At 47.1% G+C, this 15,224-nt stretch overlaps 1 protein-coding gene across 1 annotated transcript in view; it reads right to left on the bottom strand.

The window, feature by feature from the left end:
- Nucleotides 1–15,224, bottom strand: part of Ctnnbl1 (catenin beta like 1) — a 158,813-nt gene that overhangs the window by 117,230 nt on the left and 26,359 nt on the right. The window contains exon 2 of the mRNA XM_051143681.1: nucleotides 3,254–3,442. Coding sequence (XP_050999638.1) covers nucleotides 3,254–3,442 — 189 coding nt within the window. The remainder of the gene's footprint in view (nucleotides 1–3,253; nucleotides 3,443–15,224) is intronic.

Raw genomic sequence — 15,224 nt, 5'->3', positions numbered from 1 at the left:
AGCAACACCCCCTGCCTCTCTAACACTTTCCCAACTCCCAGCTTCTCTCCTCTGTGGTAATGACCATAAGTCACACCTAAAAGCAATAAAGAAACTGCTTTTAGGAGAACTTGAAATAGATCCTTCTGGAAAGCACTGAATCATCCTATAATTCTGTAAGAACTCAGAAATGCTGGCTATTATTTTATTATGAAATCTCAATGTTCTTCCTATATTGGGTTTTAAGTGGGAGAAACCTATACATTCATTTTGAGCATGATGCATTTCTTAGATTTTATCAGCCGCAGGATCTGGAAGCACTCCACTGGGCTCTTGCCCCTCCCTACGTCTACAGTGCAAGAGAGCTTCCCCAACACGGTGAAAACTGAAGTCATGTCTGCCTTGCTTAGGACTCGGGGCTTAGATTCCCTCCAGACTAACCACACAGCAACACAACTTTACTAGTAAGTCCCTGAAGGCCTCAGCAAACCTAGCTCGCCTCCTCACTTATCTCTCCTAAACGCATCCACTTGGCGTCTAGAGCCAAATCCCAAATCCTTCACATGGCCTACAGAAGGAAAGCCTGAAGGACCTGGCCCTGCTAACTGCTCCAACTTTAAATCAGGCCAGTCGCTGTGGCTGGAGAACCATGGCAGCAAAGGACCCAGGTTCGATTCCCAGCATCCACATGGCAGCTCACAACTGTCTGTAACTCCAGTTCCAGGCATCTGATGTCCTCTTCTGGCCTCAGGGGGTACCATACATGCACCTGTACTACAGCCAAACTCCCTGGACAAATAAAATAATAAAAATTTTAAAACTGAAAAAAAAAAAAAAAATCAAAAGACCAGGGCCAACATAACAGCCTGCAGATACCTGTGCCTGCCTGTTCACTGCTGCTTCTTTAGGACCTGGCTCACAGCAGGCACCCAGTAAAGATCTGAACAGAGAGACAGGGGACTGGGATGAAAATGTTTGCTGGATCTTTCAAGGTCACAGAATGACCTGAACAAACTGTGTACCTAAAACTGTTTGGTGAACTCCAGTAATGAATAATGACGCTGCTCTTAACAGCAAGAGGCACAACGTACCTTGCATACCAAGAGGGTTGAAACAACAGAAGCCTGGTTTCCAGGGCACGGCTAACTCGCTTTCCAGCCTCCCTCACAGCCGCTGCTTTTCTTTCCCTCACTAACATCTTGACCACTCTGGGGAAACCACGTTCATGTGAGTGCAGCTCTAGTAGAGTTTCCAGCATGCCCACCTCTCCAGGGTCTGGCCTTCCCTCCTCTAATTCCTCTCCAACACCAGGGAACCAAATTATCAGTCTTAGTCATCAGCCTCAGCACTATCTCCAATAGCTCAACGTCAGAAGGCAGCAGGAGATTTCAGAAAGATGAATGCTGGTGATGTAGCAAAAAAAAGGACAATAATATTTTACGAGCCCACGTGACCACAGGGGCAAGCGCCACTTGCTTTCCATCAAACGAGACTTTGGTAGCGGTGAGAAAATAACTCCCGGACTTTTAGCCTTCTGTGTGTCATTTTTACAAAGTGATCTCTTTGTCCCTGCCCCTTAACAGAAAGGCCTTCCTCCCATTACATTTCTGTCTCCCAGGCTAGAAACTACTTACTCGTGACAGCCACTGTCCCTGTCTCCCAAAACCATCTACACGGGACTTCTACCTTCCAATTAACTAGTGCTACAGGGAACAGACGGAAGCAGAGGGGGAGAGGGAGCGAAAGCTACACAGGCTGTGTGAACCCTGCGAGGTGGCTGCTCTGTGAGGCAGTTCAGAACTCACAGCTCTCTCTCGGAGACTCCCCAGATGTCGATATATATATATATATATATTTTAGGGACAGAACCCCAGACAGCACTGGTCCAGACCTCAGGGAAGAGGGAGCTACTGTCGGAAGACAGAAAAGACCTGTTTGGAATATGAATCGAGTTTTTTTCTTCTTCTCAGATTCACGCTCCTGCCTCATTTTTAAAAGCCAAACTTAGCGTCGTGTCTTTGAGGGAACTGGAAAACAGCTGGCTCTTAACAATCCATTTCCATAATTCATATTGAACAAAATGCCAGAGTGAAACAGCATATAAGGTAACACTTAAGGATTTAAAAAGACACAAGGTAAGGTCATTCTGTTTTAATCACTGATATTTTGCTTCTGTGCTGCTCTGCTCCATTCATTTACTCATTCAATAAATATTTATTAGGGCCTAGGAAGAGCTTGGTGCTGCTCCGCGGGCCAGAAACATAGCTGTGAACAAAACAGAACCAGGCCGTTTTCATGGGAGGCCGAGGGGGGAGGGGGGTAGCCTACGTAAGGGAAGGAAGGATTTCAAACTTCGATTCAGGCTATAAAAACAATGTGCAGAGCCAAGTGGAGTTGAAAGTGGCCCCCAGGGCCATCTCAGAGAGATGGACATCTCGGAGGAGCAGACACCTAACCTAGACCTAACTGGGAAGGACCCAAGCACAGGAGGCATAAAGAGAGAGTATTCAACATGATGTAGGGCAAGACTGAGGACAGCAGCTCAAAGGCACTGTCTTCCTTCAACTGCTGCAGGTCTGAGTGGTGTTTTTTTGGTTTTTTTTTTTTTTGAGAAAGATCTTGCTATATTGCTGGGGCTGGTCTTGAACTCTCGGGCTCCAGTGGTCCTCTTCCTTTGGCCTCTGAGTCCTAGGACTACAGGCAGGACTCAGATACCTGATCTAACAGCATGTGGACCTTCATTCTCAAAAGCCCTACTACCCCGTGTGACTGACAGGACTTGGCACTTCTTTTAAACTACAGACCATATTTAAAAATGATGGGTGGCAGGTGGTGGCACATGCCTTTAATCCCAGCACTCAGGAGGCAGAAGCGGGTGGATCTCTGAGATCGAGGCCAGCCTGGTCTACAGAGTGAGTCCAGGACAGCCAAAGCTACATAGAGAAACCCTGTCTCAAAAAAAAAAAGGGGGGGGGGGGAGCGGGATGCGTATTCGACATGTCATCAGAATGGCTGGTCAGGGAGCTGTCTAGCTTCCTCCTGTCAACACCAGCACCCTTCCTCTTTGTCCCTGTGATGTTCCTCAGACTGCATAAATCCTTTTACAGACTCAACAATCCCACCCAACCTTTGCCCTAGTGCTTTGAAGCAAGTTTTCTTAACCACATTCTACGGATGAGACCGGGAGGCTCAGGGTGACATTCTGTCCCCAGTTATGCCACAGATGATGTGTCAGGGCCACTCTCCTGGCTCCCGCCCAGCTCTGGCTCCCTACCTCCTCCTCTTCCTCCTCGCCATCTCTGTCAATAATCTGCAGCAGCCTTTTTTTGTCATCGTCTGTTTCTTCAGCCGCTGTGGCCTCCTCTTCACGATAGCGGCCACGTTCTCGAGGGCCAGTTTGCTTGCGACGTGTCTTCAGTTCCTCTTCCTCATCATCCCGGGGTCGTTTTGTGCCCCTGTTGGGCTGAGAAAAAGAAAAGAAACACAGGATGTTAAGGCTGGGAAAGATGGGCACAGACATCAAGCATTCTAAAAGCATCCAAGGGTCCCCTGATAGCCAAGTGCCTAGGTTTATCACCTTCCCCACACAACAGTGAGGCTCGCTCTATGAAGTTTCAGACCCTTAATGGTTCTGCAAACACACCATGACCAATGGGCTTTTTCTAATGAGGCTGCACCACTTCACAAGATTCCCCATGTATATAGAAATCGTGAGGGGAAAAACCCCGGACATGGAGGTCCTGACTTAGACTCACTTTCCTTGCAAGTCTCCAACCTCATTCCTCAGCACACATCTTAGACCAGTGTCTTTCTCACAGTTCCTCAGTTCAGACAGAGAATGGTACAGATAACTTCCAAGTCTACTGGACCTCAGATTCGACCACAAAGGAGAAGAGACAGGCAGAGGCCAGGCAAGGGTAGGCCACTCATCAAGAGAGCACACAGCAATGGCTAAGAGGTGAAGGAGAGGGAGAAGTCTCGGTGGTATTAATCAGACAAACACAAATTAGCCCATGGCTATCATCTGTGAGGACAGCTGAGGAGGTGTGGAGAAGAAGAGGCCCAGTGAGTGCCCTCCTGGGGGGCGGGCATATGAGTTAACACGGCCATTACAGAAAGCAGTGTGTCGGCCCCTCAGAAAACTGGAAATAGAATGACCACCATATGACCTGGAGGTCTCTAAAGCAAGTGAAGCCAGATGCCAGAGACACTCAGTGTCACACTATTCACAAAAGCTACAAGACAGGAGCAAGGTGCCCATCTGCAGAGCACAGTTATGCTCAGGTAGAAGACAAGCTGTCACCAGCAATGTGACTCTGTGCACATACCAAAACTGGTCAACCCGGAAGACATTTATGCTGCGTCAGATGCCACATGCTCTCACTTATAGAAAAGAACTCAGAAATAGTCACTAAAAGGATGGTTAGGGACAGCTGGAAGAACTAACTTTAGTCATCTAGGGAGCAGAATTTTATATATATGTGTGTGTGTGTGCACGTGTGTACGTACACACACACACACACACACACCATGTATCCTTCAAAACTGGAAAATACAGTTTAAATTTTCACCACAGAAAGCACTCAATGATAGATCTGTTAATTCACCTGGTTTAATAAGTCTATATTGCAAACATATATCAAAATACATTGTGCCCCATAAACACAGAATTGTCAACTAAAAATAAAATAAAATAAATGCTGCAAAGATGACTCAGAGCTGAAGCTCTGAGTTCAGGTCGCAGCACACATGTGAGAACAGCTGTGCATCTCTGCTCAAGCACTTGGAACCCCAGCAGAGACACGAGGCTCACAGTGCTGGCTGCCTACCAGCCACACTCCAGGTCCAGTGACCCCCCCCTCCTCTGGCCTCCACGCACACACCCCTCCCCCGAATATAAAACACACGCAGTTGTATGTTATGTTGTGTTTGAATGTATTTGTGTGCACGGGAATGCAAGTGCCCATAGGGTTGGAAGGCAGATGTGGAGGGAGGAGGTGGGGAGGTGCTGATGTGGGCGCTGGGGACTGGACTTGGTCCTCTCCAAGGGCAGTACATGCGACTCACCAAAGCTTTCTAGCCCCAAAGATGCTTAAACAATAAAAACTTGCAGAAGTGAAGTACTACAAAAGGTGGCAAGGCTTTAGGTCAGGGAACTGTTACTTTTCCTGGTTCCTAGGGGACCCCTGGGGCTTCACTGTTTCTTTGCCAACACAGGGCACAGAAGCCTTCACACTGTGTCCTACGACATTAGAATAAAGCAAGGCACCACTAAAATGTACTTCCGATGTGAGGAAAACACCACGGCAGACACCAAGTGGCTCCACTCTGCTCAGCTTGCCACTGGCTCAACTCTGGGCATTTGGTCTGCCTCCCTCAGCCTTAGCTCCCTCAACGCAATTGAGGATCACAACCCTTTCCATGTGGACTTTTAGAGGGAAAGCGCTCTAAACTACAACAGGACCAAACAAAGGCAGTGACCACTATGAGGCCATCCATGTGGTTCTGTCTCCCCCCGACAAGACATTTGAGGTGGACTCCATGAATTTTTCCTTCTCCAGTGACAACTGCACCTAGTGATAAGCTAATGCTGCAGTGTGGGTTGTTACTGCCAAACAAGAAAACACAGTGCTCGCTGACGCCGTGCTAAGGCGTCAGGTAATAACAGACAAGCTTCCATCACGAGAATCACACATCTTGCCTGTGACAGCCACTGAATTGCACCACGCCAGGGGTGCAAAGTCATTCTCTGTCCACGTGAATCCTGAGGGGTGCACATTCCAGGTGCCTCGGTGAGTCTGAGCAGACGATGGCGCTTAGAAAACTCAAATTAGACAATTCAGTTTGTAGGTGCCACCTGCTATTTTTCACTCTCTTCTGAGTCTCCCTGGGACACACCCAATTTCCCTAAGTATAAAAACCTAGTTTTGTCATTACTGTTCTACCCTTGGAGTGGGGGAGGGGAGGCGCACAGGCCAGCAGCTAGACCTCAGGAGAAAGCGGTAGATGCACTCATGTGGGAAGCGAAAGGGAGGTAGTGTCATCCTGAGAAGCCAGGCTGCAAACACAAGTCTGTGGCTCCCCAGCAGGTAAGGAACTCCAGCCTCCTGGGAGCACGACTCTTTCAGGCTCATAAAACAAGGCCTGCTGCGACTGTGATTACTGCGAGCCTGCTGCAGCAGCCAAGTCGAGGCATGAGCTCCAGAGTACTCCACACAGAGGACACTGCAAGACAGAGAGAAAAGGTGGCGGCGGGCGGGGGGGGCCCACAATTAATAGGACGAAGCTAGATGCCATCAAGAAGGGCAGACTAGAAACAACAGCGGTCTTGTTGCCCTGGAGCCCACTTCTTTAAAGGTCAGGGGAGGAGTTCCCGCCTCGCCTCCAATAACCCACTGAAATGGCACTTTCCCTGGGCAGAACTTTAATCCACCACATCCCTGGGGACCAGAGCGGTTAAGAGTTTTGTTGTATAAGCAGGGAACGGAATGCCTGGGGTGCCAGCAATCTCTCAATAAACACTTGCAGAGACAAGCTGATCCCTCCTGAAGTAGCACACTGGAGGGGGTGCCTATCCACCTTGGTTATGCAACTCTCGGTGACACGGTTCTGAGGGATTTAAGTGTGCCCACAGATATAAGCCATGTAAGATCTTGGTTAAATTAAAGTGGCACTCCTTAAGTCATTAACAACAACAACAACAAACTTGGCAAAAGGCGTGAGATCAGGTGGTCCAGCAGCAGTCCCAGGCTTCCAGTTGGCTGCTGCCTAAATTGGGTCATGGGGAGAGGCAGGGCCAGTGTGAATCAGGTTCCAGAACCTTCCTGCCTGGTCTATCTCAACACGACACATACAGCCTCAGTTTCTCTTGGGACTGGCCTGGCACAGCAGAGTCTGTTCCCAGGACCTTCACCAGCACAGCCACAGCCACCCCCTTCTCCTGTGGGAGGGGAAGCTGTCAGACAACAGAGGCCCTCGGTGGAGGCCCTGGGAGGTTTTATTTCAACGTTTTTCCACTCAGAGGCAGGAACTTTGCTCTTTACTCCTATTCTCAACCTTCAATTGTCTCTTTTCAAGTGACAACGTTCTCACTAGATGCTCCACACATTTCTGAGATGCCAGTGCTGACTTCTGAGCTGGGATGGCTCCTTAACAAGTAATCACTGAGAGCTGAGTGGTCTGAGGCATTGTGCTAGGTCAGGGCAGACGAGTGAGTCCAAGATGGATGCTGCCTTGCTAGCATCTCACAGTTCCAGACTGGGGGCAATCAAATACAGTGTAAGCCATTGGCACAAGTATTGTTAAGAGCTACATTTTTAAAGGTAAAATTAATTTTAGTAGGTACTTTATTTAGTACAATATACCGTAAAATAAGAATTTATTATGAAGTTAATATTTATAAATGCTAGTTTACTTTTTTTTTTAATACTAAGATCTTGGCACACATCTCACGTTTACGCTCAGCACAATACAGACCAGCCCCATGCCATGTGTAGAGCTGCCGTCATGCTGCTCCCCATAAAAGCCTTAGCAGAACCGATTTCCAGAGACAATGAATGCAGTAGGGGCTCTTACAGTTCTAGAAACCCCTCAGTCATGAAGCGAACGCTACCCTCACCTTCAGTTAGACTTCTTGACTACATTTCTCCAATAAGCCCCCTGGGACAGCAACTGATCACCCACAAACACAACCCTGCATGTGAAGAAGCTCAGAGCTGTCAAGAGTGATCTCACTGCAGCGAGTCAAAGGACTGTTGCTCCAAAGGGAGAGAGTAGCCCAGAGGCCTGCCGGAGGTCAGCGGCTCAGGCCACGCACACTCTCCTGGGTCACACACAGCCAATCTCAAGCGGGTTAAGCCATTCTTAGCAGTCACCTCTGGAGATTAATCTGCTCTGGTCCCTGAGAGGTATGTGGCATCCCTCAGGATGAAGGACTGACAGGAGCAAGTGTTGATAAAGCCATTTCTCTGGTCCTGCAGCCCACGCGACTAGAGGGAATGATTAACTCTTAACTTGTACTGCTCCGGCCTATCAGCCTTGAAGTGCTTCTCCGGCCTTCTCTGTGCAGGCCTACTCCTGCAAGCACAGAGAAGGCTCTCTGGGCGCTTGCCACCATCAAACCACATGGGCCATGGCCTTTCCAAGACACAGAAGGGACTCAACTCTCAAAGCTTACAGGAGCCCTCAAGGTGACACATATGCCTGAACCTTTTAGTACCCTTACGGCACACGTGGGTGTGGGTGTGGGTGTGGGTGTGTGTGTAAGCACTCTAGTGCACACTTCTCCATCTTTTCCACCCCAACCCCTGGAAATGGAAATCGAGACATCACTATGAAAGAGTTAAAAAAATTAAGTAAGCAAACTGCCTGCAATACTCCCCGTGTACCCAGACAATATCCAACCTAAGCTTTAGGTTTCATTTCCCCCTCTCTATTTTTTTTTTAATTAAAAAGCAGTGAGAAGCCGCAGCTATAATGAGGGGCTGTGGGAACACACAGTTATATTGGACTCAAAGTAATGTACCATAGGAAGAGGCTACATCACCAGAACGAAGCCTAAATTAAAACTCCACTATGAAACCCACTCCATTTCCCCTGAACGTGCAATCTGTATTATCACATTTATGGTCTGTCTCGACCTCAATTAGACTTAGGGGGTGGGGGTGGGGAGAGAACTTCTATAGTAAGCAATAACGGTATCATTATGATAAATTATGAAAATATACACTGCAATTATTAATGCGCAGCACATGTGCCCTGGGATACAACAGTGCACATGTTATGTGTATGTATCTAAAGACAGTGCAGCATTCCGAGTCACCTAGCTCTGAGATATAAGTCATGAAAGATGCTTTCACAGTGGATGGGGGCACAGGGAAACCTCACCCAATTCCATATGGGAGCTAGGAAACATCAACAGAGGCCTTCTGTGACCTGGAAATAAACCAGGATTCTTCATCTAGCCACAAGGAGCTCAGACAACCTCAGGAGAGGGCCTACTGTGTGACATGCTCCTGCTCAAGGGTTAGAGGACAGGAAGAACTCAGACGCTGGAGGTGGAAGGCAGAAGTATCTAGTAGGAATTCCAGCCCAGCGGGCTTACGAAACCCGTCCATAGTGAGCGAGAGTGCAGAGCTAATTCCCGGTCCCGCTCTCACCCAACATTAATTGGAAATGCGAGAAGAGAATGCTGAGGACATCGCTGGCCAGCTGGCAACGCTCCCACTGGCCCCCGTGGTAGAGAGAGCTGTGGTTAGCAGCCATCCAAGGGCCGGAGCCAATGACCCAGCCCTGTTTTAACAATGCTACCCTAAACGGAGAATGGGTTTGGAGCCAGGTTTTTCTAAGTTCAAACCCTGTCCCCTCTACTTAACAGTTCTAGAGGGTAACATAACTATAAATGGAGGTTAATAACCCCCATCTCATAGACACTTCTGAATATTTACCTGCTCATAAAGGTGATGTTTCTACAGCACAGGGCATGGTGTGGCCCATAGAATTCTCTGTCCTTGTGACACTTGACTCAACATCAGCAAGGCTGACATAGAAGAGGCTTTGAACATTAGTGGGCTTTAAAATGTGGATTCCCGGGTGGGAGGTGTGGCTTGGGGGTAGAGTTCAATCCCCACTATCACTGGGGAAATAATAGCAAAAGGGGAAAAAAGATTGCTTCTAACCCCAAACTATGTAGCAGGCAACCTTCTTCCATTTGCACTTTTGTCAGCCAATGACAGGGGAAGGACACAATAAGAACAAGCAAATGACTCTCTCTCTCTCTGATGGTCCCCCCCCCCCCCCCCCCCCCGTTGGTTTGTTTTGAGCACTGTTAATGAAGAGTTGACTCTGTGCCCACTCTACAGGAAATGTCTGGCCTCACCTTGCCACAGTCCTTCCCAGAGACTCTAATCAGTTTGGGATCAGGCATCCTCCATGTGGCCCAACCGTGATCTACTTGAAGTCTGAACCTCTTTGAAATCGTCTCTGGTCTGGGCAGATGTGGGTTGGGACTTTCCCAGCACCTCTGTGGCCCACACTGTCCTCCCTAAAGGTCCCTCCCCATCTTTGGATCTTTCCTGCTGACTGACAGCCAGCCTCCTTCCCTGGTCCCTAGTCCTTGCCCTTGAAGGACAAGTCTAGCCTGACTCTCGCATATGGGGCTGTAAAATTAAGCATTATTTGAAGACAGCAATCCTATCTGCTTCTTCTTTCCCGCAGCTTTTTCTTCCTCGGGATAAATGCTTCCAATAGGAAAGCGGGGGTGTGCAGCACAGAGGAGAAAGGGGAGCATACACATAATTAAATTCCTCCCACCATGACTTTGGGATTTCATCATTTTAAAATGTTCTAATACCCTGTGAGATAATTAGACATTTGGAATGTCGCAGCCCGAGCTTGGGGACGGATTGGTCTAACCAATCTGAACTGTTCGGAAATCATCGGCTGTTAACCTCTCCTGATTACCTTTTGTCAGAATAGAAGGTAGTTTTCAAACATTCCTTCTTACCAGATGGTAGTAAGTGGCCTGACCCAGAAGCTGCAGACGAGCTGCAGTAATGAGTTCCCCCTGCCTGCGCCGACTACACATTCGCTGCTGACATTTTACAGTGAGGACTTCTGGCTCAATCAATATTTACAGGAATGAAACCTGCCAAAGTTAACATCAGGGCTCCCTTGCAAATTTGCTTAAGGCACAACTGAAAAGGCTCATAGTCTCTTCCACTGCAACTACTATTGGCCAAAATTCATAATTAGAGATCAAAGCAATCAGAGACAGAAAATCCCACCCACCGAAGAGCTGTAGGGATGCCTAAACAGACCATTTTCCTGAGTCTGTGTAAACTGAATGCTGAACCAGCAAGAGAAGCCAGCAGGCCACACTTTGAGGAAAGAGCTAAGTGTATATATAATTTACCTTTACAAATTCACGAGAGTTAAAACTTGAAAAAGTTCGAGAATTGTGGCTATCTACTGGAAGGCTGCACCACCAACGCAGACGTCTACCTGTACTTCGGAAAGAAAAGGACAGGTACCAAGAACTCCTCAAACCCTACAGAAAAGTTACCCCAAAATATAAAATAGAACCCCCAGCTATTCCCAATCGAACAGTCAATAAAAGCGCAGAGGCCACAGCAACTATTGGGCAATTTAATGTCCACAGTGAGGGGAAACACTGAAGCATCAAAACCAAAGGCAAGATGGCAGACTAGAAGTCCCCTTCCTGTGACCTGATAAAAGAGAAAGGTCAGCAGAAAGAAAAAATAGAATCTACTCTGAAGAGAGGAAAAGAGGACACGCTTCAGAAATGTGCGAAGGGCGCTGCTGGATACCTGCAAAGTGTGGAGAGGGTAGGTGACACATTAAAGAGACACTGACCCCAACACAGCTCCCGACAGCAGCTTCTGGCGTGGGAGGGGCAGTCGAGGACTTTATGGTAAGCCTGGGGCTCTGCTGAGGAGACACTCGCTGACCTACTACCTCTCAGAAAAGCACAGCAAACTCACAAGCCTTAAGACCAGTTTCCGGGTTAGTTAGACAGTGGTCTCTAGCAGTCAGGTCGCCAGTGAAGAGAGGAATTTCATTTTGTCTCTGTGTGACTGGCTCGGTGGGCAGGGACATGACACCATCTTGAAAGAGAACCTATTGTTTGAAGCTGTCCTACCTTGGAAGCCGGAGAACAGAGGAACAACCACGTGTCTGAGAGCCTGCAGTTAATTTACCACAGCCCTCCTCCATGAGAAACAGCCTTGGGAGTCTATGGAGAGCAGGAGGCCCAGAGGCTGACAAGCCCAAAGTGCAGGCTACAGGACATGTGGCCTGTGCGGTGAAGTACACAGGGAAGGGTAACTCGCCCTTAGCTGCCAGCAACAGGCCTCACCAGCTAAGACCCCCGAGACACAGCTCAGCAGTGGACCACAGAGCTGCCAGTCACTGCCCTCGAGCCTGAAGACTGATGCTCCAGCAGGCTACACAGAGCTGCATTCCAACAGCAAGTGATAACCACAGTGGAGGCCTTGAAACCATGAAGACTGCCTCTGCTTGTGCAGATCTCAGGGCCATGGCTGCTTCCCATATGCCCAGTGCCTTGGGAGACACACACACACACACACACACACACACACACACACACACACACACACGGACATTGGCGACCCCAGGAGGTGTGAGAGAAGTGTAGTCAGCAGCAGCCCTGGTACCCAGAGAAGGGAAACGGTCTGAGCTAAGACAGTTCTGGGGGACGTCGGTCATTTGTCCAACATTGGCTCAACACCAGCATAAGCCACCGCCAGGAAGACAAGCACCCAAAAGTCCAATACACCCTTGCCCACGGGCGTTACCAGCAGAACCTGTGCACTGAGGCTTCAGGAAGACACTGCCAACACCTGCTTACCTTCTTTCCTGGCTCCCGTGCTCCTCACACTTTCCTGTGCTACTCTTCCTGTGGTACTTTTTTACTTTATATTTTAAAATGCTTCTTATTCCCCCCTTCACACTTTCATCTTTGTTTCCACCTCTTTGATTATTGAGCAGTCGTTTTTCTTTCCCTTTCTCCACACCCAAAACCTTCCTCCTACCCTCCCTTTCTCCAATACATGTAATAGAACTATAAATTTATCTTAAAGGATGTCTTAGTGTCTTCTACTGCTGTGATAAGACAGCATGGCCAAGGCAACTTATAAAAGAAGGTGGTTTAACTGGGCTTATGGTTTTAGAGAGTGGGAGTCCAAAGGCATTGCAACAGGAACAACTGGGAGTTCTTATCTTAATCCACAAACCGGCAGCGAGTGACACACTGGAAATGGCATGACCCCAGGGACACACTTCCTTCAACAAGGCCACACCTCCAGATCCTTCCCAGGCAGTTCCACCACTGGGAACAAAGTATTTAGACATATGAGTCTATGAGGGCTGTTCTCATTCAAACCACCACATTGGGATTTGTTGTTTTTCTTTGAAATAAGCAAACAAAAAAACACTCATGTGTTTTATTTTCTATTCCATTTTTTTACATTTATCAATTTGATTTTCAAACTTCCTCGTTATTGAGAAGATTTCCTTTCTTTCTTCTTAAAATTATTTTTAATCTCCATGCCCAATTCTTTTAATGCTCAAATATTTAAGTGAGTGGCTGCGGGCACATATCTGCACTATGTGCCCAAGGAAGACAGATCAGGGCATTAGATCTACAGATGCTCTAAGGCACCACCAGGGTGCTGGGAACCAAAGCTAGGTCCTCTGCAAGAGCAGCCAGTGCTCTTAAGCACTGAGCCATCACCCCAACCCCTTTTCTAACTTCTCACTCTTTCCCGTTCAAAACGCTCTTCCTCATCCCTCTCTTTCCTCCTTTCATTTACCAGTCTTGGTTTCTCTCTTCCCTATCTGCCTTGGTTTCTCCCTTCCCTATCTGCCTTGGTTTCTCCCTTCCCTATCTGCTTCATCCCATTTACTTCCACATCCACCCGGAGGAATTTTAAACTTCATAACACAGCCCATTTTCTCCTTTTTAAAATTTATGGTCATTGGTGGCACACTAGCAGACTCCACTTCATGTTATGTGTATTTCCATATCTTGCATGGTTTGCTGCTGCTGCTACTGTAACAGTCTGTTTCCTCCCTACTGAGTGGGGCTCAGGACTAAGCCCTCAAATGTATGCTGATCAATAAGGCTGCCCAAATAAAATCAGAAGAGAGATCCAACCAATTCAAATGCCACCAGCACCCCAGAGAAACACACACACACACACACACACACACACACACACACACACACACACACCTTCAATGCTAACTCTTCAATTACAAAGTTCAAAGGCCCTAAAACAGGTATAGTAGTGATGATTTCAAAAGGTTGAATTTACTAACAAAATGACCTAAGAGGACACAACCAAAGATAGATTCAATCCAGATCTTGATGAGGAAAGTCAGAAACATACAGGAAAAAGTCAGCAAAACAGATGAGAAAATAAGTAATGTGGATAAAAACACAGCAACATGGAAGGAAAAATTCAGCAAGGAAATTGAAATTTTGGGATGGAAAAAAAAAAAGAAATGTTGAAAATAGAAACCTCTAATGAATCAAATTAAAACAACACAGTGGAAGACAACAAAAACAGACTTGAGCAGGCAGAGGAAGTTCTGACGCACAGGCAAGGTCAGGGAAAGACTACATTCAGAGCCCAACAAGGAAAAGAGAAAAGCAGCCATGTCCACAACATCCAAAAGCTTTGAACTATGACAAGAGAGCAAACTGGGACCAAGTCAAGGAACTAAAAATGGAGCTAAGATCAAAGACTGAAGACACGGAAAACCTATTTAAGAAAATGAAATTTTCCAAAATCTAGAGAAAGAAACAGACATTAAAAAAAAAAAAAAAAAAAAAAAAAGGATTTTAGAACCTCAAGACAAACACAACCAAAGAAAAACTCTCCATAACATATCATAACCAAGATAACAAAAATATAACATAGAGAAACATTAAAGTGGTCAACTTATCTACAAAGGAAAACACATCAGAAATGCTTCAGATCTCTCATCAGCGACTCCCAAAGCCAGGAAGGAAAGTATGAGGTAACACATTCCAGGTCCTGGAAGTAAGCAGCCACCAAAGAAGATGCTACACCTAGCAAACATCTTTCAGAATTTACAGTAAAATGAGGAAGGCAGCTCGCACCAACCAAGCCAGCACTGAAAATAGTACCAACAGCACACTAATCACAAAGATAGTCCGAATCACAGACACACAGGGAGGAACGGACTTCTTAAGAATAAATGAACGGACAGGCTAGGAAGAGATCCACATGTCCAAGAGAGCAAACCGCCAACCTCCTCATGCTAGTGGGGAGAAAGAAAAGAGCAAACAGTGACCCAACACCAATAAGAAGAGCGAAAGAATCCCAGGAGTTACAGACACTTCTTAACAACTATCTTAAATGTGAAGGCCTCAAAACACAAAGAGACTCAGACTGGCTGAGTGTGTTAAAAACTAGGTCCATGAAACATGGTAAACTGGTAAAGACACAACCAGCTGAGAGGCAGTGGATGGAGACCAATCTACCAAGGGGGTGAGGGCTGCAGACATGCTGACATAGCTACTCTGCTGACAGACTTAAAACTGGACAGAGGAGGTTTTATTTTTAATGCCACTCACATTAGGAAAGGAGGCAATTAGTCAAGAATCTGTAACAACTGGTATGGGGGATGTAGCTTAGGTCGGCAGAGTGTTCGCCTAAATCTACACAGCCGCATAA

Source organism: Acomys russatus, chromosome 4 (genome assembly GCF_903995435.1).
Source record: "Acomys russatus chromosome 4, mAcoRus1.1, whole genome shotgun sequence".
In the NCBI taxonomy this organism is placed as follows: domain Eukaryota; kingdom Metazoa; phylum Chordata; class Mammalia; order Rodentia; family Muridae; genus Acomys; species Acomys russatus.
The sequence above is the reverse complement of the archived record's forward strand: the minus strand, read 5'-3'. Positions and strand labels throughout refer to the sequence as shown.